This window comes from Emys orbicularis, chromosome 2 (genome assembly GCF_028017835.1).
Source record: "Emys orbicularis isolate rEmyOrb1 chromosome 2, rEmyOrb1.hap1, whole genome shotgun sequence".
Classification (NCBI taxonomy): domain Eukaryota; kingdom Metazoa; phylum Chordata; order Testudines; family Emydidae; genus Emys; species Emys orbicularis.
In genome coordinates, this window is record NC_088684.1 from 208,852,201 (window position 1) to 208,880,043 (window position 27,843).

General features: G+C 40.1%; 1 protein-coding gene across 1 annotated transcript in view; it reads left to right on the top strand.

Moving 5' to 3' along the window:
• The window catches only part of TRANK1 (tetratricopeptide repeat and ankyrin repeat containing 1), an 85,954-nt gene that overhangs the window by 45,062 nt on the left and 13,049 nt on the right, over window positions 1-27,843 (top strand). Inside the window, exons 10-21 of the mRNA XM_065399113.1 lie at window positions 2,498-2,659; window positions 9,265-9,519; window positions 10,880-11,056; window positions 13,501-16,428; window positions 17,030-17,229; window positions 17,766-17,903; window positions 19,495-19,638; window positions 20,449-20,605; window positions 21,298-21,386; window positions 25,178-25,281; window positions 25,447-25,579; window positions 27,272-27,417. Coding sequence (XP_065255185.1) covers window positions 2,498-2,659; window positions 9,265-9,519; window positions 10,880-11,056; window positions 13,501-16,428; window positions 17,030-17,229; window positions 17,766-17,903; window positions 19,495-19,638; window positions 20,449-20,605; window positions 21,298-21,386; window positions 25,178-25,281; window positions 25,447-25,579; window positions 27,272-27,417 — 4,633 coding nt within the window. The remainder of the gene's footprint in view (window positions 1-2,497; window positions 2,660-9,264; window positions 9,520-10,879; window positions 11,057-13,500; window positions 16,429-17,029; window positions 17,230-17,765; window positions 17,904-19,494; window positions 19,639-20,448; window positions 20,606-21,297; window positions 21,387-25,177; window positions 25,282-25,446; window positions 25,580-27,271; window positions 27,418-27,843) is intronic.

A 27,843-nucleotide genomic window follows, 5' to 3' on the forward strand; every position in this document is an offset into this window, starting at 1 on the left:
ACTGCAGATTTGACAAAATGCAAAGAAGGTACCAATGTGAGATTTCTAAAGATAGCTACAGCACTCAACTCAAGGTTTAAGAATCTGAAGTGCCTTCCAAAATCTAAGAGGGATGAGGTGTGGAACATGCTTTCTGAAGTCTTAAAAGAGCAACACTCTGATGCAGAAACTACAGAACCCGATCTGCCAAAAAAGAAAATCAACCTTTTGCTGGTGGCATCTGACTCAGATGATGAAAATGAACATGCATCAGCCCACACTGCTTTGGATCGTTATCGAGCAGAACCTGTCATTCTCATGGATGCATATCCTCTAGAATGGTGGCTGAAGCATGAAGGGACATATGAATCTTTAGCACACCTGGCACACAAATATCTTGCAACGCTGGCTACAACAGCGCCACGTGAATGCCTGTTTTCAGTTTCAGGTGACGAAAACCAGAAGCGGGCAGCATTATCTCCTGCAATGTAAACAAACTTGTTTGAGCGATTGGCTGAACAAGAAGTAGGACTGAATGGACTTGTAGGCTCTAAAGTTTTACATTGTTTTATTTTTGAATGTAGGTTTTGTTTGGTACATAATTCTACATTTGTAAGTTCAATTGTCATGATAAAGAGATTGCACTACAAGACTTGGTGAATTGAAAAATACTATTTTGGTTTTTACAGTGCAAATATTTGTAATCAAAAATAAATACGAAGTGTACAGTGCTCACTTTATATTCTGTGTTGTAATTGAAATCAATATATTTGAAAATGTAGAAAACATCCAAAATATTTAGATAAATGGTATTCTTTTGTTTATTAATCATGATTAATTTTTTTAATTGTTTGACAGCCCTACTTTGTTTCAAAAATTTTGACCAGCTCTGATTTTAATGGATGATGTATGGCTAAATCCCTTGCACTGCTCTGAAAGTCTTAACTACTGCATACAGTAACGCAAAAAAGAATAGCAAAGTTTAGTATCACAATAAAACTATTGTCTACACCAAAGCAGTGGAGCTAAAATTAAGTTTGCATAGTACAAAGCACTTGTCACCATGCTCGAACTTCGAAATGCATTTTTTAAATGTTTTTAATCACAATTGATATTTCTAGGCAACTTGCTAAGGGAAAAGGGTCTTGCTAAAAAAACTGATGATGTTTGTGACTATGTTTATGTGAAATTCCAGGAAATGAGTATATAAACTGGTTTCCAACCTGCTTTAACAGAAATTCTGACTTTGCCATTTTTAACAAAACTTAAAACTAGATTTTGATAAATTTAATCAAATAACAGATCTCTCTCTAAATAATTGCTAAACTATTTAGTAATGAAAGTAGGAAACTCTAGTATCTAAATGTGTCAATCCAAATAGTGGGTACTTCATCCTCCACGTAGCGGGTGAAGATGGGAAAACAAACTTTGTGATAATGGCCCCAAATAAAAGGATCAGAACCAGCGAAGCCCTCAAGTTTTGTTTCCTGTCTCAATAGGTGGAACAGCTTGCTGGATAGCCATCGAAAACACTCTTCAGGTGGTGGTGGTGGTGGGGTGTCAGTACTAAAAGACCCTTTGAGAGGTCACTATGGGCATTCACCTGGGAGCACAGCTGAACACCTAAGTGAGCAAGCAGTTCCTTAAGGACCACAAGATTCAGAAACAGAGGAGACATGTCTCAGCTCTGACCTGGGCAAAGTCAGTCATGGCTTGAGCCTACCTCAAAGTCTGCGTATAGAGAGATAATGTAGTGCCCTGGGTTTTACTTTCACATGCGTCTCCTCTATCTCTGGTTCCTGGAAAAGTGGTCCCTACATTTCTCTCTCTGTATTATTGTCTTCCCTGGCCCTATGCTGGTGGCTTTAGAATGAAAAGATCAACTTAATTCCTCCAGCCTGGGTTGTAGTAACAATGGGCATAAGTTTATTGAGCTGGGGTCCTATATGATGCACTGTTTGGTCCAGGGTTGCCTGTTCCTCTCAAAAATTTCTTTTCCATTTGCCTTGGCACTTTTACACCTCATTCCCTTTCTGAAGGGCGTGGTTCTGAATGGCAAGGTTTTCTGGGCTTAGTGCAGGAGTAGGTGAGCTGAGCCTTAGTTGCTGCTTTGTGGCAAACTGTCTGACCTCCCTTCTGGATCTCCTGGAAGAAGACTAGCTTTCTCGGGCTGTCTCCAGCTGTCATTCTTATGTGGTCTGTCACGGGGACAAAGTTACATTCCGCAAAGCTGCTGGCAAACTCATGCTGAGTCTGGACTTTTGTTTTTAGGGCATTTGTTAACTAATGTAAACCACACTGTCGTTGTACATTATCCTGAGTATGGGATAAATTGGGAGGTATTACATTACTATGTTTTTATTTTAAAAAATGTGTTTTTATCCATGCTAGCACGCCATAAGCTGCCAATAAAATGTATTATATAATTGTATTTTTAACACCCCCCCCCCCCCAACAACAACAACAACAACAACCAAATAAGTAACAGGATTACCAATTTCAGTGATATTTTTTTCAGGAAGGAGCGAAAGCAAAGCCTCCGTTAATGAAATCAACTCTCTTCTGGATGCTTTTGATCAGTTCTTGATGTTTTGCAGTCCTGAAAACCAAGCACAGCATAAAAATTTGTTGAAGCATGAGACGGTTCAGAGGTTTCTGAAGCTTTTGTCTACTGTAAAAGGTAAAGTGAATTCCCATCTCTCCCCTTCACAAACTTAATAGATGTGAAAAATATATTTGATGTTAACATGTAGAGTGCTTTCCACAAGTATCTGTAACATAGAAATAATTGCAGAAAAAATATTACTTCCTATTCTTGTTGGAGGGTTTTGCCTTTTTTAATTTAAACTTTTTGAAGAATACAGAAACAAAAAAAAACTCAGTACAATGAAAAGATACTTAAATTTATACAGTCATTATTAATGCCATGGCAAAAGAATGTAAACATATCAAGTCTGTTCTTTTATGCTTTTAACTCCTGTGGTGTGTGTTTGTTTTGGGTTTTTTTTGTTTTTATTTTTAATTTTGACACGGGGAAAGGGCCAGTGCATGATCCTGTGTATATTAGTTTCACATAAAATCTAAAAGGTGTTGTTTTAATAATTATATCATGTCTGTGCCATGTTACATCATAACTGCATTAATGCATCTATGTGCAACAAATATTAGTATATTTTCCACCACTTTGTCATCAATGTAAATTACCTTAATCAAAGCTTCATTTGACAATTTTTTCAATCATACTGAATAAATTGGAGGTGCGCTAGCATTCCATTTTCTGCCTATTAAACATTGTGCTATTAATGACCCGTTAGTACCTATTCCAGGGTGTTTGCTGGAAGATTTAATTTTATTCTACTAATTCCAATATACTGACTTTGGAGAGGGTCAGATCTTTGTATTCAGAACTGCAGAAAGACTTATGCATATATTCTGCTTTTTATGGTAGTTTCTGGCAAGAAAAAATTACATAGGACAGGTTAGCTGATGGTTGGTTGCATCTTCGGCATTTTCTGTGGTTAACTAAACTTGCTTAATGTTAGACGCTCTGGTATGAACCCTGTTTTAGATGCACATCTCTTTTTTTTCCTTTAAAAATTTATAAATTTATCAACCTCAACAAGGAAGAAGTGTGTGCCTTTTGCCATTTTGTTGTGACACTGGGAATGTCCACACTTTGAGCTGGATGTGCAATTACCAGCTCAAGGAGGCATACCCACAAGGGCTCTGATTGAACTAGTGCGCTAAAAATAGTAGGGTAGCTACGGCAGGAAGGGCTAGCTGCCCAAGTATGTGCCTAGTACAGATATGTACTTGGGGTACATACCCATGTCAGCTCTGATCAAGCGTATGTCTCCTTGAGCTGAGATTTACACCCCCGCAGCTCAAAGTGTAGATTTATACCCTGAGAGTGTCGATGTGAGCATCAGAAGTAGCAGCCTCTAAGGAGAAATAACTCCACTGCAATGATCCTGGAAATGATCCTGATCCTGGAAAGCTGGTTTGATAGTATTACAGAATCTTTTCTACCAGTTCAGATGCAGGTCAACGGTCATTTTATGTGGCTAGCTATTGTTGTAAAAGGGATTTCTCGAGCAGAGAGAAGAACTGGAAAAAAGTTAGGATTTGTACATCATTTTGAATACAAGTTATCATATTTTCAGGGCGCTTCCTTGCTTGAGAAAACTGTTTGTTAACTTTATTTAGGGTAATGAAAGAGAAGCTCTTTGTGGAGGGAAACCTGTCTTAACACCCTCCCCTGAAGAATGGTAAAAGCTTTTCCCATGGATGTTTGAGTGAGGTACATATCAGTCTGTTTTAAATGAACTTGCTTTTGTTTATCTGGTGTGCAGATGAAGTCTCAGAGTTGTAAACCCAAAGATCATTTACCCACAGAAAGTATTTTACATACATATTGAAACCTACCTACAGGTAAAATGTGTATTCTTTTCGGCATTACCACTGGGAAGACCGAATTCAGAGCTTGAGTATTTTCCCATTGAAACACAAAAAACAATGGCTATGGGAGCGGTGGCCAAGCCCTGTTGATTATGTTTGGAACGGAAGGCGAGTTGCATTGACTCCCTTTCTCTAAGTACCTGACCGAAAACACATTGAAGTCAATGGAAAGACTCCCATTGATTTCAGTGGACTTTGGATCAAGCCCTAAATGACTAGGATTTAAGGGAGGTAGGTTGGGACTCTTGAGAATAAAGCCGTGGAATAGAGAAGACACATTTCAGGCAGGGACTTCCTCTGGAGGAGAGTGAGCCTAGGATGCAATGTAAAGGCTTAAGGGGGAAAAGGTGTCATGGTGCTAGGAAGCCACTTTCGGCTCACCTCCACCTGCTTAGCCATAGCAGAGAGGGCCAAAGATACCAGGGAGGATGGCAGAAGTCAGTGAGGGCTGACAGGAGATGGCGCTTCCACTGTTAGGTTGTGCACACTTGTAGGAGAGCAGCTGTCACTATCCTCGTGGCAGGGAATATAGAGCTGCTCTTCTCCCCTGCTGACTCAGTGCACCTCCCCCATCTTCTGTCTTTTGTGTGGAGACAGCAAGGCACCCCTTCCGTATGTTCTCCCTTGTCCACCTGCGCCAGTTATGTGAGCCCCACTCCACCACATGTGCAACTGCTGGACTTTCCTCAGTAGCAACAACCCCCTGTCCTCAGAAGCTGCTGACTCTCTCTCAGGTGCTGTCCTACCTCACCTTTCCTTCCCGGTGACACTTAAGAGAAATAGCCTGGATTCTGCTTTTAGAAATCTGGATCCTTCAGGCTAGAGAGTTCTGGCTGGGCTCCTGCTTTGAATAGAAAGGGGTGTTGGCTGTGTCACCTGCTTATCGAACAGTGTTGTTGTCTGAATGGTGTCATGCTTCCTTTGAGTTCTCGCAGCTCCTATTGGCCCTCTCCAGGCCGCATAGGTTTCTCTAAACCATATGCTGGGTCTAGAAGGGATGAGTGGAGGTGCATGCTCTGAGGGACTTTTCTCTTCAGTCCCCTCCCACCGCAGCTGCTATGGGGAGCCAGCACTTCAGCTCACAGGCAGACAGATGTTCTAGCTGAACTTGAGTTTCTCACGACCTTGCTGTCTGCTGATCCCTGGGTGTGGGGAGTTCACAGCCTGCCAGGCCTCCGCCTCCTGCCAGGTCATGGCTACCAGATCAGACCAACCCAGAGGCGTGGCTCAAGAGTCGGACTGACCATGGCTGGTGGCTCAGCCCACATAGTGCTGGGCTTACAAGGAGTGCTGGTCTCCACATGCTATCTTCACCGCGATGCCTCTGCATCAGGGATGTCCATCCTGGAAGAGGTTGGGTTCACAAACTGCCCCAGGTTCCCTGAGGTATCCTTGACAGATCCCTGTTTTACAGGTCCCCAAAGTGATAGCTTTATGGCAGGCATGGAGGTGCCTTCTAGCCCAGCTCTAAGATGGTATGTACCAAGTTTATTTCTGATGCTGCCAATAGCATCTTGCCACCTGTCTCTGACTCTCCCTGGGGCGCAAAGCAAAATATAGATCTGTTATTCCTGTAAGGGCTATCACATGTCCCCCTAAAACTTAACACTTGGCTAACAGCTGCTTTCTAAAAGATAAAAGCACTTTTAATTTTTCTTCGCTTCTGCAGCATTTCCCAAACTTTGGAACTCAGTGCTGGGTAGGTGATATGATGGGATACCATAGGGGGTGAGAGGTGGCGGATCATGGTAGTTTTTCAGCATAAGGATCATGGGATTTAAAAATGGGAAATTTTTGATCTTTACAAAAACTAGAAACTTAACATTTGATCAAACCGTTTTCTATCTTGATCTTAGAAAGCTGTGCACATCCTATGGCTGCGTGCTGGATGTGTGAGAGAGGGAACACTGCTTGGCAAGCAGTCAGTCAGACCAGAAAGGGAATTTGGTGATGGGAATGCTACAAAGGCTCTGCTACTCTAACTGGGTAATCCCCAGCATGTTTTGAAATGTATTGTTATAAATATGAAAGCCTGTAAGGGAATTGTGATTAAATGGGCATTTAAAAAAGGTAATCAGTTGTAATCAGAAAAAGGTGAGTAATCCCTGGTCTACTCTTTATCTGTCTAGCCTTTTATGCTTCACTCATGACCATGCCACTGAGTCTCTACTCTACTCTTCTTCACCCAGATTTTCAGGATACTCTTTCATTTTTATAGAATCTTTCCATCGTGCCTAGTCTCCTCCTGAGTAGGTTCTTTCTAAACCCCCCTTTTTTAAAAAAATTCCAAAAAGAGTCCAAGGCTTTCAAGATTTGTGAACACATTCAAGTAAATTTTTTCTCAGAAAAGAGAGAGCATAAAAATGATGGCATTTTCTTATTCAACAGAGCTGCACCCTGTGTCAGAGTTGTGTATACTGCTGTTAGTGACAAAAATAAGCATTAGAATTGTAAAGCCAACAGAGTGAAAAGAAACTGTGTTTTGTTCTGGCTTACAGCACAATTATTTAAATTAGTTCCTACCATAGGGACAAATTTTGCCCGCAGTTACACCAGAGCAATCCAATTAAAGAACTTGAAGACAACTGAATTGCACAGTTGAAACTGAGAGCAGAATTTAGTCTGCAGAATCTTTTATTCAGATCTTTCTGAGCTGGCAGTCAGAAAACTCATGTACGTACTTGTATAAACTCAGCAAATTTTATCTGGAAATAATTGGTGGATGGCAAACACGGAATCCCACGTTGCTATATTGTTTAGAGTCACTCTTCAGAATAGAACTGTGTTAAGATCTAAATCCAGAGCCTGGGTCCTGGGCTGAGCAGATGTAAGGAAGAGGGGGATGAAGTAGTCTGCCTGGCCCCAATGGGAATGGAGAGGACAGGAACGTGTTTGCTGCAGCAGCCTTACTTCCTGACTCACCTGTGCCCTTTTCTTTCTCACTGCTGCACAGGGAGTTTGAATGGTGTGGGGCTGTGCGGTGCTGTGCGGTGCATACACCATGTATGTCACATTCTCTGCATAGCAGAACCACACCAGTTCCATTGCTAAGGGGGCTGGGTTTTGCCCTAAGTGTCTATGTCTGGACTTTAGTAAATTGATCTCTCTGTTAGAGACAAAGGTGTCTGGCCATAGCTGTGATGAACCTTCCCTAAGAAAAGTTGAAGTTCATTAGCATAGTCACACTTTCTGCTGGGAGAAGCTTAGAACCAGTAAGAGAAATGATGTCCTAAGGACAGGAGGGGATGAAAAGGTCCAGAAGAGTGCAGCAGTTGAGGTTTGTTTCAGAAAATTGAGGGATGAGAGCAGGAGAATAAAGCTCTTTTATTCCCATGAATTTAGTCCTTTTGATAAAGGTGCCAGACTGAGAGCCCCAGAGATGGAGGTCCTTTAACAGATCTAGCAGAGGCAGCAGCACTGCAAACTTCTCAATACTGCCTCACCAAGTGCCTCAGCCCTTTCCAGGAGACCGTCACCTTTAGGACTAAAAGTGTAGTTCACTCTTCATGCCTTTATGAATCCTTGTCCTCTACTGGTTGTGAGTTAGTGACAGTTGTGGTGATATATTTTGTCACGTGCACACCCTTGTCCATTAAGACGTGGACGGAGACCAACTCACTTCTCATAGGGAACCAAGCAGCTTCTGGTGATACATGTTGTTAAGCAAAGTAGAATTCTTTCTGTAAAGCGGTAATTAGAACTCTCTTCTGACCTGGAAACAGTGAGTCTGTGTCTGCCTTCAGTTTTTGTTTGTGTTAGTTTTTCTTGATTTTTATATTGATCAGTGTGTTCAGGTCTCCCTTCCTTTTTGGAGGTTTATTTAAATCCAAACTAATTGGTCCAATTCTATCTGGCTTTACCTGCTATCTGATCTCAGTGTAGGAAGCCCCGTCTATATTCAGTACCGTTGTATGTAGATTGAGACAGTTTAATAGCAAAGGTGCTTTACTCGTAACCCTTTGGGTTCTCCTCCAAAGGCTCCTGCATTAACTAATCTTTAACAGTGAAGATTCCACAGTTGCGTATTTGGTGCCTGATGAAGACTCCTTGCCTGACACCGGGAGTTGTTCTGAAACTGAAGGTTTTTTCTTCAAGTGTCAAGAACTTGCACTATTGGGACAATTAGATGCAGTTGCTGTCTGATTTTGCATTCTCTGTCTGTACCACGTCCAGTCAGTCCTCTCATTCTTTGTGAGAAGGTTTTAGGTATCTGGAGCGTCATTGTGGTTTACAACTCACTTTCCATTCAGGGAATAACAACCCGAGTTACTGCTTTGCCGTTTTCCAAGAATGGGAATTGTCTGATTGGTAGTTTTGAGTTATCCAGTGATTTCTTGTTTCCTTGAGGTACTAAAATATCAACTCATTTACCACTAGTTTGTAAAGTCCTTTATGAAGTCCTAAATCTTTTGCCTTGAAAAAATATGGTCAAACTGCAGCTTTATCATGTAGTTGATGGCCTTCTAAGGGTGGCCTTTGTTATCAGGACTTCAAACCAGATGTTCATAATAGTCCCTTCTGGCCTTAAAATCTATGAATCTAAGAAACTCCATTATTTAAATTAAGATTACTTAGATTTTTTTAAGCCTCCTAAGCTGATCTCAGAAAAGAACCTTCTTGCTTACCTAAGGTAGCATTGATTTTGTTTATCGCCCGCCCCCCCATGGTGCTGGATATAGAGTATTAATGCAAGACTGCCGGTTACATATACTGTATTTTAATGGGGATTTTTTTTTCAGTCAGTGATTCTGGAATCAGTTTGCATTGGTCATTATTTTATTGCTACCCTGCTTCTATTTAATTATCTTTTGCTTTGCTTCCTTGCAGAAATTCCTGAAGAAATGGTTTGTGACATTTATGATACTTGTGCTAGCAGTTTCATAAAGCTTTTGTTGGAGAAGCAAATGTGGCATGAAGTTTTGCTATTGCTAACACGGAAAGCCAACGGGGAAATGCCATCATGTGGTGGACTCATCAGAAACTGCAGTCTTTCAGACCTCAACATTGGCAGTGTTATCAAACAAGTTGACAGATTGGATAAGCGACGGGTGCATCTTGTAAGATGCTTGCTAAAAAGAGGAGGTGAAAACTCACAGATATTAAAATGTCCTAAAAGATTTGAAACTTCTGTTTGCTGACTGAAACAGATTATTTTAGAAATATCACAACCTGACTCTCTGGCCCAGTGTTAATGCAGTAGCTGTTTTATTAAAGGCTTGATTCTATCCCCTAGATTGATTGTGGAGTAAGCTACTACTCAGCTTGAGTAAGTGTGGCAGGATCTGAAATGGATATAGGATTGTATTTGGGGGGAAATAGTCAAGTATTATTTTTGCCGTAAGCTTTGCTTGATTTTTTTTTTAATTGTATTTTATTTATTTATTTATTTATTTATTTATTTATTTTACTTCCTCATTCCCTTTCCTCAGTTTCTTCCTGCTTAAAAGAGCAGAATTGACATCATTGCCTTGGTGTGTCACAGTTGCTTTAGCTATTCACTTCTTGGGAGGCTCTTCATGCAGACATTACCACGCTTATCCATTTTGAAGTTTCCACTTTAAATCTGAATGGGAAATCAGTTTTTCTCACTTTGGGTGAGGAGAACGGTAAAGAGCTTGTGTTCTTTGTTCTGAATGTAAATAAGCACAGTTAACCTTACTTTGGACCCCCATATTATTTTCCTTAAGGTTTTTCATGGCAAAATGCATTTTTATATAAACACACACCTTCCTATGTAGTATTCTAGGTGTTTTAAGGTAAGCATGAAGACAAGTTCCATTCTCCAAAGAGTGTTCAATGCAAGTAGCTGAAGTTTTAAAGAGAGAGAAAAGAGATGAAATAGCTATTGTGTCTCACCAGATATGAGGGCTTTTGGAGAAGAGGAGCAGTTACTAGTTGTGACACTCTGGGACCTGTTCTGTTTTAGTCCTTTGCTTCTGCTAGGTCTGGAAATTGGGATTACTCTGACATGTTTTTTCCCCCCTCTTGACCAATGCAGTGGGGATAAATTAGTATTTTTAAAAGGGGAGGGGGGAAAGTAGTCTTAGTGTGTACCACTAATGTGTACAAGCAGCGCTATAGCTCTGTGTATGTCTGAAGCCAGAAGAATTCACATTCTTTTCTTCAAGTATTTGACTTCTACACTGATTTATTGAAACAGGTATGTTGAGGGAAATCCTGGCCTTTATATCTGAAGAGAGAAAATTGTTTTTAACTTGACTCAGTTTTGGGAGAGTTCATATGAGGTTGGCTTAATATTTGAATTTCCTTAATAGTCTGTTAAATGTATAAATGTGATCAGCTGGTTAAACAATGCATCTATTCTTTTTTAACATCTACTCTCTCAACAACTGAAGCTGATGTCTTACATTTGATGCTCTTTTTGAGTTTACAGATCAAGTGTATCAAATTTAATCTTAAATATGCCAATCTATTTCACTAGCTTCACCTGAGGGGACTGGAGCCATCCCTGAAAAACCACTGCAGATGTGCTTGAAAAATAATGATTTTGAATTGGCTTATTTGCTGCTGAGCAGTGGTGCAGATCCTCGGAATGTTTCTCTTGTCGAAGGTGATACTCCTTTGCATGCTGCTGTTTCCATCTGCTTAGATAAAAGAGGTAAGTCTTTGTTTTGGTGCGCAGGTCCACCTAAACGTTAATTTATTCTGATTATTATAGGAAGGAAGATTTATTATTTCTACTTCTACACCTGCATAATGACTAATATTGTATAGGAACCAAAAAAATGTGGAGGGTCAGAAAAGGAAGAGAAATGTCGAAAACTGAGTTACAACTGTTGACTCTCCAGAATTTGCCCCATAATTTCCTTAAGTTCTTTACTCTATTTTTATTCGGTCCTTACCAAGCTAAGCATTCATTGACTTCAATGGGAGCTTTGCCTGAATAAGAACAGAATAAAAACTGAGTAAAACACTTTAGAACTTGGTCCAAAAGAAATTAATATAAATTAAATAATACAGATTATTTTATATTTTGCTATATATTAATTTTCAGAAAGCCTTTGACAAGGTTCCTCACCAAAGGCTTTTAAGCACAGTAAACTGACAGTGGATAAGAGAGAAGGTCCTCTCACGGATCAATAACTGGTTAAAAGACAGAAAACAGAGGGTAGGAATAACTGGTCATTTTCAAATGGAAAGAGTTAAATAATGGTGTTCCCCAAGGCTCTGTACTGGGAACAGTGCTGTTCAACATATTCATAAATGATATGGGAAAAAGGGGTAAACAGTGGGGTGGCAAAATTTGCAGATGATGCAAAGTTACTGAAGATGGTTAAGTCCAAATCAGACTGTGAAAAGTTACTAAGGGATCTCACAAAACTGGGTGACTGGGCAACAAAATGGCAGATGAAAATGCAAAGTAATGCGCATTAGAAAATATCCCAACTATCCATACAAAATGATGGTGTCTAAATTTGCTGCTACTCAAGAAAGAGATCTTGGAGTCATTGTGGATAGTTCTCTGAAAACTTCTGATCAGTGTGCAGCGGCTGGCCAAAAAAAAAAAAAAAGCCTAGCAGAGTGTTAGAGTGTTAGAAATCTTTAGGAAAAGAATAGCTAATAAGACAGAAAATATCATAATGCCACTATATAAATCCATGCACCCACACCTTGAATACTGCATGCAGTTCTGGTCACCCCATCTCTATAAAGATGTATTAGGATTGGGAAAAGGTACAGAGAAGGGCAACAAAAATGATTAGAGGTATGGAACAGCTTCCAAATGAGGAGAAATTAAAAAGGCTGGGACTTTTTAGCTTGGAAAAGAGACAGCTAAGAGGGGATATGATAGAGGTCTATAAAATCTTGGTTGGTGTGGAGAAAGTGAATAAAGAAGTGTTTATTTACTCCTTCACATAATGCAAGAACCAGGGGTCACTGAAATTAATAGGCAGCAGGTTTAAAACGAACAAAAGGAAATATTACTTGACACACACACAGTGGAACTCATTGTCAGGGGATGGTGTGAAGGCCAAAACTATAATGGGGTTTAAAAAAGAACTAGATAAGTTCATGGAGGATAAGTCCATCAGTGGCTATTAGCCAAGATGCTTAGGGACACAACACCATGTTCTAGGCGTCCCTAAATCTTTGACTACCAGAAGATGGGACTGGATGACCAGGGATGGATCACTCAATAAATTGCCCTGTTCTGTTCATTCCCTCTGAAGCATTTGGCATTGGCCATTGTTGGAAGACAGGGTACTGGGCTAGATGGACCATTGTTCTGACCTAGTATGGCCCTTCTTATGTTCCGATAAACTGTCAAGTTAGGTTCAAAATTCAGGTTTTGTATAAAAATGGTTTTGTAAATCCAAAGGACTAAAACAGTGTCTTTATTGAAGTTTTTCTTACAATTGTATACATTTTTTTTTTAAGATGAAAATTTTTAATAATAATTTTGGCCATCATGCTATATCCAGGGTTTACAATTTAGAAAAAAAAATTTCACGTGTACTCAAATTGCCACATGACTAAGACTAAAAAAGCTATAGAATATCTGATATCTCTAATCTTCTGGAGGGCATATAGATGGCTCAGGAAACTTCAGCTTTGGGAAGATGGTTTGAAGTTGGACTCGGTTTATAGTGACCAAATGCTACCAACATCAGACGTTGTTCGTTTCAGTAGGTCACCCAACATAGTTCATTACCAAGCTGACAAATGTCCAACATCAGAAAAATCAAAAGAGCTGGCACTTTTGTTGGCAGTTGCATGGGGAGAAGCTGTTAATTGAGCAGACAAGGAGACTAAACAAGTCTCTCACCCAAGAAGGTTAAAAGAAAAATTCAGCACAATGGTGGGGGGAATGTGGCAAATCTTCTATTGCCCTTGCTGCTGTTGTGCCTGTTTTTCTGAATAAATAGAAAACCTCAGTTTTTAGGGCTATCAAAATGTGATGTGTTAGAAGCACTAAATTCACTTTATTATTGTAAAGGACATTTATTTTCAGTTAATAGCCGCAAAGAGATTAGTAATATACATTTTCTGGTTCTCAGGAGAAAGTATATTTAAGTTAGTGATTTGTTATATTTTTTTCAGATGACATTGGTTTACGCTTTCTGAACTATCTACTGGATCTCTATGGTTCAAACCCATCCACTTTCCCACACCTTAATCCAAACAGCCAAGATAAGAATGGAAATACAGTGATGCATATTATATTTCAGAAAGCTCAGTCAAAGCAGGTTAAGAAAATAATGGATTCGTTAGCAAAGTTTGACATTAACTTTAACTTGAAAAATAAATTAGGAAAAGATGTGAGGCACAGAATAAAAAAAAATGACCCTCGGCTACTCACCTGGAATACAGCTGTGTCAGAGAAGAGGAGGCACCGGCAAGATACAGTAGGGCAGCTAGTTAAGCTGCCTAAATCCAGTCCAGTCTGTAACACATCACAGGCAAAAAGCACAGGTCATTCGTCATCTGCATCTGTCTGGAGAGCATCACCTGGCAACTCGGCACCTGCTAATATCCAAAATACAGATCCATTTGCTGATAACTGGGAAGAAGCAGACGATGCTCAGTTGACAAAGCAAGAAACTGGAGAAGTAAATAAGCCCTTAACTTTGCGGGAAAGCCTACTGAAAGCAATCACAGATTTAATCCAGTGTCTTCAATTGGGTGACAACCCGATAGAGGATAATTCTCAGGTATCAAACCCATCTTCAGCACCAACCAGCGTTGAAGGTAAAAAGAGCGAGCCCCAGCAAGCCTGTGGATATGAGAGTTTGGCTCACAGTAAAGGAGAGGGTGCTGACCCTGAGAAAGTGGAGGATACTCAGAAAGAGTGTGGTGAATCTGACATGCCCATGCCTAATGGCGTAGGTGAAGAAACCATGGAAGTTAGTGGACAGATTCAGGACATTGAGGCATATATTCAGGACTTTGATAACATGACATGGGAAATAGAGTGCACTTCTGAAATGCTGAAGAAGCTAGGCAGCAAAGCTGTACCTCATTATATGAAAAAGAAAATTATACTGGCAGTTCAGCAGCTGGGAAATGGAGAATGGACCCAGGGCCTCCAAAAGCGGCTAAAACATTTGAAAGCTGATATTCAGCTGTACGAAGCTAAGCTGGACAAAGGAGCAAGGCTGTTATGGGAGCTTGCAATAGACTTTTCTCCCCGTTGTAGTGAGGGTGCAGAAAAGATTATAGAGACAGAACAGTCTATACATCCTCTAGAGAAGTCTGGGAGAGTTTACACCGAAATCATTAGAATATGGGACATTGTTCTTGATCATTGCAAACTCGACCGTGCTATCGGCACTATATGTACTGCATACAACCGTGGCTTGTCCTGCATCTTGAGGAAAAAACTCAAGGGTATAAGTAAAATCAAGCAGTCTTCTAACTTGAAAATGCAAAAGCGCATTCCTCGTTGTTATGTTGAAGACACAGAGGCAGAAAAAACAAAAGAACACATTATACCTGAATACTTCCCTCCAGCCAGTGCAGTGGAAACGGAATATAATATAATGAAATTTCACAGCTTCAGTACTAACATGGCACTTAACATCATAAATGATATGAATTCTGCTGTTGAATACCCCTTCAGAGTTGGTGAGTTAGAGTATGCAGTGATTGATCTCAGTCCCAAACCCATGGAGCCAATAATCTTAATTGGACGGAGTGGAACAGGAAAGACTACTTGTTGCTTATATAGACTATGGAAGAAATTCCATTCTTACTGGGAGAAAGCACAGTTGGCAGGAGCCCCTTTGCTGGTTAGACAAATGTGGCAGAGAAGAAAGTTTGAAATTGAATCTGAAAAAGAAAGCAAAGGGGAGGATGATGATGATGAAAAGCAAGGCAACAATGACTCCAGTGAGTCAACTGAGTTGGAAAGCATAGATGATGATCAAGAACAAGATGATGAAGGTGAACAATATTCAAGTGCAGATGACGCTGAATTGAATTTATTAGGTGACTGTGAAGAGGAGGAAGAGCATAGCACAGTAGAATCGGACAAATTGGAACACTTGCATCAGATCTTTGTTACTAAAAATCATGTTCTGTGCCAAGAGGTTCAGAGGAATTTTATTGAGCTCAGTAAGTCTTCTAAGTCAACAAGTCATTTCCAGCCACTTGAACCAAATGTTTACAAGCTACAAGACGTTAAAGATGAAAATTTCCCATTGTATGTCACCTCAAAACAGTTGTTACTATTACTCGATGCATCCATACCGGATCCATTTTTTCTTAGGAATGAAGATGGAAGTCTTAAAAGAACCATTGTTGGTTGGTCCACTCAAGAAGATTTGGTCATACCAAATTGGCAAGATGAGGAGGAAGAAGGTAACGCTGAAGTAGAATATGGTGAGGATGAAAAGGCTGCAGAAGCTCACTCAAGAGAAAATGACCCTCGAGTTTTTGTGACTTATGATGTGTTCGCTAATGAAATGTGGCCAAAAATGATGAAAGGCAAAAACTCCTATAACCCTGCATTGGTTTGGAAAGAAATAAAATCTTTTTTGAAAGGGTCTTTTGAAGCACTAAGTTGTCCTCAGGGTAAACTTACAGAAGAAGAGTACAAAAAACTAGGGCGGAAGAGATCACCAAACTTCAAGGAAGACCGGAGTGAAATCTATCATCTCTTTTGTCTTTATCAGCAAATAAGGTCACAAAGAGGTTACTTTGATGAGGAAGATGTCCTATATAATTTATCTCAAAGACTCTCTCAGCTTGAGGAGCTACCATGGTCCATCCATGAGCTTTATGGTGATGAGATTCAAGACTTCACTCAAGCTGAGCTAGCACTGCTAATGAAATGCATCAATGACCCTAATGCAATGTTCCTAACTGGTGACACTGCACAAAGCATAATGAAGGGAGTTGCTTTTCGTTTTAGTGATCTGAGGTCACTATTCCACTACGCCAGCAAGAACTCAGTTGACAAGAAACAATGTGTTGTTAGAAAACCTAAAAGGATATATCAGCTATATCAGAACTACAGATCTCATTCAGGTAGAGAAATTACTATATTCTGTTTTGGGGACAAGATCTTCAAAAGGCAGTAGTGATTGTGGATGTCTCAGTATTTGGGTGCTCAACATGAGATACTTTTAAAGGGAACTGATTTTCAGACGGCAGGTGCTCAGCGCTTTTGGAAAATCTGATCCCTTTAAGGTATCCTGAGTTGGGCACCCAAAAATGGAGCCTCCTAAAATCATCAGTCACTCTTGAAAGTCTTTCCCTCACTGAATGTTTTGTTTGGGGTATTTGACCCATTTAGGATGATTTTTAAAAAAAAATATTTTTGTCTTAAATTGCTGCTTCCACACCTCCCAAAATTCACAATTTTGAGGACAAGTGGCCTACTTCTGCTCTCGATGTTTTTTTCACGTTTCTAACCTTTGCTTAGTCTCGTAGCCTATGTTCTGATTTGTGGTGGCCCTGCAAATCAGAGATGCTCAAAGTGTATCCTACAGCTGCTGTCTCCTCCGAATCACAATCTTAATCTGGCATTTCCAGATTCTGTGCAATCTGAACAACGTTCATTTTTATTTTAGTTATGTTTATGTGAGGTATATATTACGTTTGTAATATGTATTTTTGATCATCACAGGAATTCTACATCTGGCCTCTGGGGTGGTTGATTTACTTCAGTACTATTTCCCAGAATCTTTTGATCGTCTTCCTAGGGATTCTGGCCTCTTTGACGGACCTAAACCTACTGTCTTAGAGTCTTGCAGTGTTAGTGACCTGGCAATTTTACTGAGAGGCAACAAAAGAAAAACACAGCCAATTGAATTTGGAGCACATCAGGTTGGCTTTACTTTTTTTTTATGATGTTTTACATAGAGTTTTTTGGTTTGTAGCCAGATGTAATAGCACAATCCACTTTTCTTAAGGACCAACCCCCTGACTGCTTGCAACATTCTTTTGGTGTCCATATTGCTCCCTGATAAATTATAATGTATAAATTCAGGACTTACCTTTCTCATTTCTGCTTCAGAACCTTTTTAAAAACAGGTATATTTGACTTTCTCTCATTGTAATTTCTGCTCAGTCCTGCCCCACTTTTCATTCAGATTTTTCTCTTCCACTAATACTCCATCTGTCTCATAATAATAGGTAGTGTGTCACTGTTCTGGCAGCCAGAAAGCAGCTTAGCAACCCCTTTTCTGGAACGTGCTGAAGTATCCATGGAGTTAACATAGTTTTAATACTACATTGATACCTACTGTAGTCTACTTCTTAGATAACTTTGCATTGCAATAACTAATTGCTCATTTTCCACTCTAAATGAAATATGTTGTCTTTTTGATTCATGTGTCACTAATGCATTTATGTTTTGGCAGGTGATATTGGTAGCGAATGAAATGGTGAAGGATAAGATTCCAGAGGAACTTAGTTTAGCACTTGTGCTAACAATTTATGAAGCAAAGGGCTTGGAATTTGATGACGTCCTCCTTTACAACTTTTTCACAGATTCTGAGGTATTTAATTGCACTTTATTTTCCGCTTTTGCTTCTTCCTGTTGGTCTAAAGTTGGTCTAACTGTCCTAGCTGAGAAAATATATACAGTTCTCTCTAGAGATAGTCAGTTCCACTACAGAATAGGACTCAGGGCTCACTGGTAAGCAAATTGAGCTGCTGCTCGCTCATCCCTACATGGGTTGCTGCATCTTCTGTTGCACTGGCTTATTTCTGGTATTTATTTTTCTCATTTTAAAAGTTTTCTGTAATATGAGCTGGGTTCAGGAAAGTGACGGACCAGCAGTATAGGCTAGAGCAGTGGTTCTCCACCAGGAGTACATGTACCCTGGGGGGTACAAAGAGGTCTTCCAGGGGGTACATCAACTCATCTAAAGTTTTGCCTAGTTTTACAATAGGCTACATAAAAAGCACTAGCCAAGTCAGTACAAATGAAAATTTCATACAAACAATGCCTTGTTTATACTTCTTTGTAGACTGTACACTGAAATGTAAGTAAAATATTTGTATCCAAATTGATTTATTTTATAATTGTATGGTAAAAATGAAAGTAAACAATTTTTCAGTAATAGTGTGCTGTGACATTTTTGTATTGTATTTGTCTGATTTTGTAAGCAAGTAGTTTTGAAGTGAGATGTAACTTGGGGTACGGAAAGGGATACAGTAATCTGGTAAAGGTTGAGAGCCACTGGGCTAGAGCTTAGGTATACTGTGCACTTCTTGAGCTTTTTAACATAGCTCTGCTAATATACATCAGTCCCGAAGAGTGATCCTCCTGTCATTTTTACACTGATGTGAATCAGGAGTAATGCCATTGACGTCAACAGTTAAAACAGCATAAGTGAGAGGAGGATCCGCCCCTGAATCTTTAGCATCCATAAGTCAAATCTCTGGTTTCTCTTAAAGAGAGCCATCTGTATGATGGTTTTGCACTGTTCACAGAAGTCTAGTCAAAAGTTAGGATGAGTCCTCTTTAATGAGGCAGAATTTGGATACAGGTCTCCAGCGTGAAAAACTATTTTATTAACTGACTTTGCCATGTAAGCATCATGTTTTGAGGTATGAATATAAAAGAAACTTAAGTTATTTGGTTTTTTTTTTGTTTTTTGCACTCAGGGAACATAAAATGATTTTGACTTAAATTACAATTAGCAAGAGTTTCAATAATACCTAGCTTTTTTTCCATAAAGACTTCTTAATTTGATTACTTAACGTTGTGATTGCAACAGAAGTATGAGTTCGTGACTGTATATCAAGCTTAACTTTGGTTTTCTTGACTTTTTCAGGTTTGCACCACAAATTCGACATTATTGAAACAGTGTTTCATTTAATAAAGAAAAGATGCAATAATTTAAAAGCAGCAGAAAAGATTATATTTAATAAAGATTTTAGTTGAGAATTATGTATGGTATTTCTACAAATTAAGGCCCCAATCCACAACTTTTAGGATATAGGTAGATTGCTGCATGCAAAATCTTGGATGTATGTGCATGGGGCTTTAAAATATATATTACATATGTGTACGTATATGTAGGCATGGGGACGCAGTAGATTCAGCTAACCTGAAATCTTTGTATGTTTCTCAAATTATAGGCTTACAAAGAGTGGAAGATCATTTCTTCTTTTACCCCTTCCTCTGATTCACTAGGAGAAAGCAAGCTGGTGATCGAAACACCTTTAGAGAAAAATATTGCTACTCAAAGCAGATCTCCGGTGCTTAATCCAGAAATGTACAAGGTGATACACTCTGGGGTTTTTTTAATAACACATTGTTTGGAGATAGCAAGCACACAACAAACTAAGAAAAATCTCAAAGTTCAAGAAAGACTCCTAATAAATCTTATTTGGCATTTTCATGTATAACAGTTCTTTCAATAATATAGTAATATTACATACTGTAATTAATTAATCCCAGATCCATCAATATTTTTTCTTTTTTCTGGCTTTTACCGAACACATGATTTTCTTGGGAGGATTTAGAAGTTTGTATGTTTTTGGACATATAGCAGGTGGGAAGGCAAAGATCTTATATAGTTAACTCTTAGTTGTAGTAGTTATGGTTAAAAAACGAATTAAGAGTTAGGGACTAATTGACCTCTATGTTATTCCAATCTTATACTGTTGTAACTATTAAAAGCAATGAAGTTACATGAGGGATGCAGTAGTGAACCAGACTCTTAATACCAGATTTTTCAAAATTGTGAGAGAAATTGCATGTTTAATTTGTACTTGAAGTGTCCATAATTGTGTGCAAAAAATAAATGACTTCATTTGTAAATGTTTTTTAGACACAAAACTGGCTCTTTGTGTATGGAACGATCTAACTTGCAGTACAAGTAATTGCACACAAATTAGATGCAAAATTGCACATGCATTTTTGCAGGCATAATTCAAAATCAGGCCCTTAATATTTAAAGTGGCTTATTTTAAGATACTTTACTTTAAATAGTTAATTCTGTATGTACTCATAGCATTCCTTTTACCGTGCACTCCATATAATTTCCTGCACATATCCTGTCATTTGTCTTTTTAATCACTCTATCCTAGATGCTCAATGGAGAGCTGAAGCAGCTGTATACTGCCATTACAAGAGCCAGGGTCAATCTTTGGATCTTTGATGAAAACAGTGACAAGCGGGCTCCGGCTTTTAAATATTTCATCAAAAGGGAATTTGTTCAAGTTGTCAAAATAGATGAAAACAAAGGTAAAAGCTACATCAAAACTTCCTATAAAAACTCTGAAAACAAGATAATCCACTAAATGTTTGTTGTTTGTTTTAAACCAGTTAAAATTCCCGTGTTCTTAGCAAATATTTCTAGCTTTTGAATTATCATAATATGATGAATGGTGTGTGTGTGTGTGTGTGTGTGTGTGTGTGTGTGTGTGTGTGTGCTTTTGCTTGCCTCTAATGTTGTACATTTAAGAGTAAAATACTATACTTTTCTTAGCTCTAAAATATCTGCAATGTTTGTGAGACATCTCATTGTTATCTTTCCTGTACAAGTGAGGAAGGTATGCAACCAACCCATAAACACTGAGTATTGATTATGAAAAACTGTCTCAGTTAAATGAAACTACTTGTTGTTAGCAAATGAAAAAACCTATTTATTATTAAGGGACAGTAAGGTTACTCTAATCTTTGTTGCCTGTGTAGTAATTACAATTTTTAGAGGCCTTTTAAAATAAAACTTGAATTGTCAATTTTAAAGGTAAGGAAAAAAATAGGAAAAATCTAATTTACCCCTTGGTGTGATCCGTTGATTTGAGTGTAAATCATGGGGATTTTGGAAAACTGTAAAATGATGATAATCCTTAGCTTTGACATATATTAAGTGTCTTCTCTTATACCATATCACTAACATAAAATAACTGTCTTCCATCTTCTCCACTACCCAGATTTTGATGATAGCATGTTTGTTAAAACTTCAACCCCAGAAGAATGGATTGCACAAGGAGAATACTATGCTAAGCATCAGTGTTGGAAGGTAAAATCATATGTTTATCTGAGATAAGTTACGTTATCTCAGTTTTGAGACCCTGTTCTCTTTGTATCCGTAAAAGTCACTTTAGAATCGTTTGGCTGTTTTACAGTAACAAAAATATGAGTCAGTTGAAAGTTGTGACTTTGAACCATTTAAAATTTTATTTCAGTAAACAGTGTTGTAGGCAAGACACTCAATTTCTTGGAAGCATAATGATCTGGGTGATGAGCCCAGAGCCTTTTAAGGTCACAGTGTGGTTTATGTCTGTATCTATTTAATCTCTTTCTAGCAGTAATATCTGAGAACCAAAGGATTTTGCTGCAGTACAAAAGTCCACATAAAATATTAAATAATAAAAAATGAAACCATCATTTTAAAGTGTGCACAATATTATTAAAAAGGCCTGTTAAAACTCTTGACTTTTAAAGTCTATTATTTGCTAGATTGCTAGCTAATATCGTCCAAATTGGGTCTGTCTGGTCAGTTGATAATGTGGAAATGTTCTGACTATTTCTCAAGTAAATAACTATAAGACTAAGTTTCTGTGATGGGTATCAGAATGGTGCATTACATTTCCTGAAGACAGCAGCATATAGAGTTCTTGTTTAAAAAAAAATTCTATGGAAGCACAAACTGTGTGTTCAGTACTCCTGCCATACAGGCCAAAAAAAAAAAAAAAAAAAGCTTCCTAATCTGATAAAGACGGTGTGTTCTGGAAGGAATGGGATTATCTATATCCAATACTGATTCCTTAGACCAGTGAGGAAGTTAGCGGAAGATCCTTCCATATCTCTGGCTACAATGGTTGTCTGTAAGAAAGGGGATTAACTTAAAGCAAAGGAAAATGTGGGAGATTGTGATGGGGTGGAGTAGGTCTGGAGGTCCCCTGCTGGAGGCCTCACAGCTCTGCCTCACCCTGCCCCAGAAAAGATCATAGGAGAAGTCCTCCAGGCAGCCTAGAGTGGCTGAAGGGGAGCAGCCAATTCGAGGAGGGGTTGCTGGAGTGACCAATCAGGGGCCAGAAGAGCCATATAAAAGGAAGCAGCAGATGCAGAGCAGTCAGTTGCTGCCTGTAGGTTGAAGAGGGAGGACCAGTGCCTGGCTGGATAGGACAGGACCGTGGACAGCTCACTTCAGGAAGGGTTGAGCTCAGGGAAGGCTGCCAAAGACTGGGTGCCTGGCCAGCTGAAAGAGCATCAGGACTGTGGACAGCTCACTGCAGGGAGGACTGAGCTCAGGACCTACCCAGACCAGGCGAGGGTATCGTGATGGGCCCTGCTGGGTCTGGTTGAAGACAGAGCCCAGGGAGGGCTGCCAAAAAGGATGCCAACTGAGGGTACTGAGGTGGGCCCCTATTGGACTGTTAAAGAAGGCAGTGCCTCCAGGAAGGAAGCTTTGGTGCTACGGCTCCATACCAGGGCCATGAGAAAGAACTAGAGACTGTATATCCTGGATGTGGGAGAGTGTGTGACACTCAGCCAGAGGGCGGAGTCACTGAAGACCCGCTGAACAACCGTTGGCTGGGGGGAAGGGAGGGGCACCCCATTGTCAGAACAGAGAGAAAAGCAGGCTCACACCCGACCAGAAAGGAGGCACCCGGGAGACATTGGTGCCAACCGTGTTACAGAGATCCTTGGAGCGCCTACATATCATTTCTATTAATTAAATGATGGACTTTATGTAAGCTTGTATTGTCCAGGAGAGGGCTGGGCAGTACAGGATATACCTTTCCGAGAGGAAATCTGTGACTAGAAGTGTGTTGGGGTCACCCTGCAGTATAACCGAGGCTGATAAGAGCCTAGGTGTGACTGGCAGGCTGCAGGTGCACACAGACGTAGCTGGGAGTGATTTGCATACAGGAGGCTGTTTTGGAGCACTCCCAGGATGCCAGGTCAGGCCAACAGGTGGATGCTCCTAGAGGCGATGTGTGGGGGGGCATGCAGGGTCACATCCCCCGCCCCAAGTTGTTGCTTGGCTTGTAGTGAGCATGCTCACATGGACTGAGCATGCTCAGTAACATCTGCTGAAACCACTGCCCTCACTCTGTCTCCCGATTATTGACAGGTACAGGTAGTCTGATCCCTCCGTCCTCCTTAGAAGGGAATCACCAACCACCACCCCCCTCTGTTTCCTCTTGGGAGTGGTGGTCATGATGCTCTCAGCCTTGGAAATACATGGCTTCTCCTCCTCCCCCAGTGGTCTGGGGGAGATTCTGGATCCCTTGTTGCCAGGGCAGCATACCATTTTTTTAAATATGGACAGTAGGTTAGGAGCAGGGGTGGAGCACTGCCTGCTGCCAGAAGTAACCAGCAGCCAGGTTCATCCCTGTGAAGAAGCCATTTCCTCCTTTCCTGGTGATAGTACTGCAGTCCTCTCCAGCCAGTTGCTTCCTTCACCTTGGAGGTCTTCCTCCTGTGCACACATGCTCCTCAGCCTAGCCACCTCCTCCTGTAGCTCTCCCATATGCTTCCTGGGAGATTCTACCAGTAGACACCTTTCACACTGGATGGTCTTCCCAGCCTGGCTTTCTGTGAGGGGAAATGCAGGTCAAGGTCTCTGCAAATCCATACCAAGACCTGGGTAGAGATCCATGGTTGGGTTCTCTGTCTGGACACAGGTGCAGGTGGAGGAGCCAGAAGCATTGGTGGTGCAGCCTTTCCGAGCCATGCTGATTTGATTCTTTCTCCCTCCTACAAGCTCCCTCTCAGACTCTTCTGTATGCTGCCCTCTGTTGGCTAGCTCCCCGTGGTCACCTAGCATCTGGCTTTTAAGCCCCTGTCTCCTAAGTCAGCCTTTCCCCCTCGTTAACAAACGGGAATGGTGATCACAAGGATGATCAAGGTTCAAAGGACAGAAGGCTAGAGCCTTGCTAGTGACCACTCAGCTAGCAGGCCTCTGGCCCACACTCACATAGTCACCGACAGACCACCACTATACATTTTAACAGACTGAAAGAAAAACCAGACAGACAAGCTTGCCCACTCATGCCAAGAATTAGTGCTCACTCCTCCTTCAGCAGGGGATCTCCCTCTCAAACTCCCCTGTTGTTGTCACAGGACAGTACTGGTATATTAACCTTGTATGTAAACAAATAGTCCATGTTCTGTGATTTTGCTCTACGTTGAACAGATCTTTTTTCATCCTACAGTGATCGAACTGAATAAGTGCTTTTTAGGCAGCACCTCCCTAACTTTGTATGAATTGCTTTGTGCATAGTTTAAATGTTGGAGAACCAGCTTCTAATCTCAGGCAGTTCATATTGCCCATGTATGTTTTGAAAAATCCATTACTGCATGTGCTGAATATTTTTTAACTATATGGTTGTGAATATTGAACATCTGAGTTTAGCCCAGGGCCCATGATGATGCAGGGAAATATGCAAGGAAGGGTTTACTGACTTCCGCAAATGGGGCTAGTTCCCTTTGACATATCAATTAACCCTTTAGAGTCTGATATAGTAGGAAAGTATTGTTTGTGTTGCCAGTCCACCCAAAATGCAGCTTTCCCTGCTTTCAGGTTAATTGTAAAAACATTCTTAGTTAAAATTGTGCGTGAACTTATTTTGAAGCTTGTCTTCATATTAAAAATGTACTCAAATGCTGTCCCTCCCCTTCCTCCAGGTGCTTTTCTGATGTTAATGTTTCTCTTGATGTCACTGTAAAATGAAATGTAACACTTTTTTAGGCAGACAGGTTGTTTCACCAAGAAAATTGTATGCATGTGTGATAAGCTTTAAGGGACACATGCATGAATGCATACATACGTATATGTGCATGTCATTTATCTAATTTCAGGTGGCAGCCAAATGTTACCAAAAAGGAGGAGCAATTGAGAAGGAAAAACTGGCCTTAGCGCACGATGCTGTACTTAATGTGCAATCAAAGAAAAGCAGCCCCAAGTAAGTGCTGAAATATAACTGAATTTATTAGTAGTGTTTCTTGGAAAATATAGGGAACAACATGTTCTTGTTGATGGAACTGCTGGTATACCAGACTTGTAAAAAATAATGTTAAATTGGATTGGTTGTGCATATGTGATCTTTTTTCTTTTTTGTTTTAAATAGGGAAAAACAGATGGACTATATGTACTTGGCTAAGACCTATTTGGAATGTGGAGAACCAAAACTATCCCTGAAATGTCTGATTTACGCAAAAGAATTTCAGCTTTGTGCAGAACTATGTGAAAAATTAGGCAAGGTACTAAAATCCTCTTCCCCCTCCCCCACCCAGTGTTTCATAGAATCATAGAATATCAGGGTTGGAAGGGACCTCAGGAGGTCATCTAGTCCAACCCCCTGCTCAAAGCAGGACCAATCCCCAGACAGATTTTTGTCCCAGATCCCTAAATGGCCCCCTCAAGGATTGAATTCACAACCCTGGGTTTAGCAGGCCAATGCTCAAACCACTGAGCTATCCCTCCCCCCTCCATAGTGTTTAATGGAGTCTGTCTTATTATGGGATTTTTAGATCTATTTAGGGATTTTAAACATCATGGTCCTAGACAGGACGCTTTAAAATTTGTATTCGTTATCTCATATTCGTATTGGTGAGATTAGATAAATGTTCTTCCACGGCACACTGGTAGAGTCATAAGTAAAATACAGTGTTTTTCAGGTGGATCGTATGTCCAAGAACAACATACATCACAGAACAGAAATAAGAGGAGGGAAGAGGCAATAGCAGGGACTTTGCATTCAGAGATTAGGTTTCTTTACCGTTCCCCACAATGCCAAAGAGTAGTCATTCTTGCTTTGGCTTTGTTGGTGTTTCTAACTCGGAAACCTTTATCTCCATACAGTCCAGTGGGTGGGGGAAGGAGAAAAAATTATTTTTGTTTGATAGTTGACTAAGACTGAAATTATTACTTGATATAACCATTCAGGTGTTGCTGGCTTCAGCAATTTATGTGCCAAGTGGACAGTTTCTGCCTGAACTGGTCTAACATGAATAACAATCTATTACTAATGTAGAGTTATACAAATTATTATAATTTTATGGTTTAAACCATTGCCTGTGAACTCTATCATCATCCATTTGCTGAAAAAGTGCAGAAACAACTCAAATTGTGTGATGGAATAATGCACCCCAAATAAAAACCAGGTTGCAGCTCCGATATCTCAGTAATTAAAAAAACCCAAAACATTGTGGTTCAAAATAAGAGTTTTCAAACACACTCCGCGTTAGCCTAACTTTGCTTCCATTGCAGTCAGTGATAAAATTCCCATTGACTTCTGTAGGAACAGTTAGGCCAGTTGTGGGCAACCTGCGGGCCGCATGTGGCCCATCAGGGTAATGGGCCGTGAGATGTTTTGCTGACGTTGAACGTCCGCAGGCACAGCCCCCCCGCAGCTCCCATTGGCCAGGAATGGCGAACTGCGGCCACTAGGACCTGCGGGAAGCAGTGGTCCGCAGGGACGTGCTGGCTGCCGCTTCCTGCAGCTCCCAACTGTGGCCACTCGGAGCTGCGGGGGACCATGCCTGCAGACGGTCAACGTCAGCAAAATGTCTCTCAGCCTGTAATCAGATTACCCTGATGGGCCGCAGGTTGCCCACCACTGAGTTTGGCCAATGCAGAGCACTTTTGAAAATCCAATCCTAGTATATATTTTTTTACCTTAATTTCCAATTTCTTGACTTTAAAATGTTTGAGTTTTTAAAACAATTCACCATTCTAATGATGATTATTTTTAATTAATACATTTATCGTTACAAACATAACCATTCCCATCCAGATAATATTGTTAAAATAGATTTATCAATAGAAGGTCATAGGAACTGGCTGCATCCATTTCTCTCTCCATTGTATGGATAAAAATACCATGGTTTTTCTGTTGGTATTGTTCAAATATTTAGAAGACTGCAAAATTAATAAGAGTTATTATGGTGCAGATAAAAGATGCTGCGTATTTCTATAAAAGAAGCCAGTGCTACCGAGATGCATCCAGATGTTATGAACAAATCCAGGAGTTTGATCTTGCGCTTAAGATGTGTTGCCATGAGGAACTGTATGAGGAAGCAGCTATTTTAGTGGAAAGGTATGTTCGTAAAGAGGATGCTGCAGAGGAAAAAATCTCTTTTCTTCCTTGTGCTGCTTGAGCATAGTAAAGTAGGTTCTCCACGGATTTTGACAAGGGTTTTAGTTGATGACATTACTTTTGCACCAAGATCAAATTTATTTGGTTTATGAGAACTCCCTCCAGCTTGAACTGTAATAGAGAACTTGATTTTTTCCCAGGACTTATTTCACTCCCTTAATGTCAGCCATGTCAGATCTTCAGTTCTCCATCTGGACTGGTCTCCTCAACTAGATCCCTAAGGTAGATATCACAGAAAGATTCAAGAAAATAACAGATTCATTACCCTTAATTTGGCCCCCTTATGGGTATGCGTTATGATTGCTCACAAAGGGTATCTTTACACAGGGATAAAAGACCCTCCACCCTCGCAGGGTCCCAGAATTT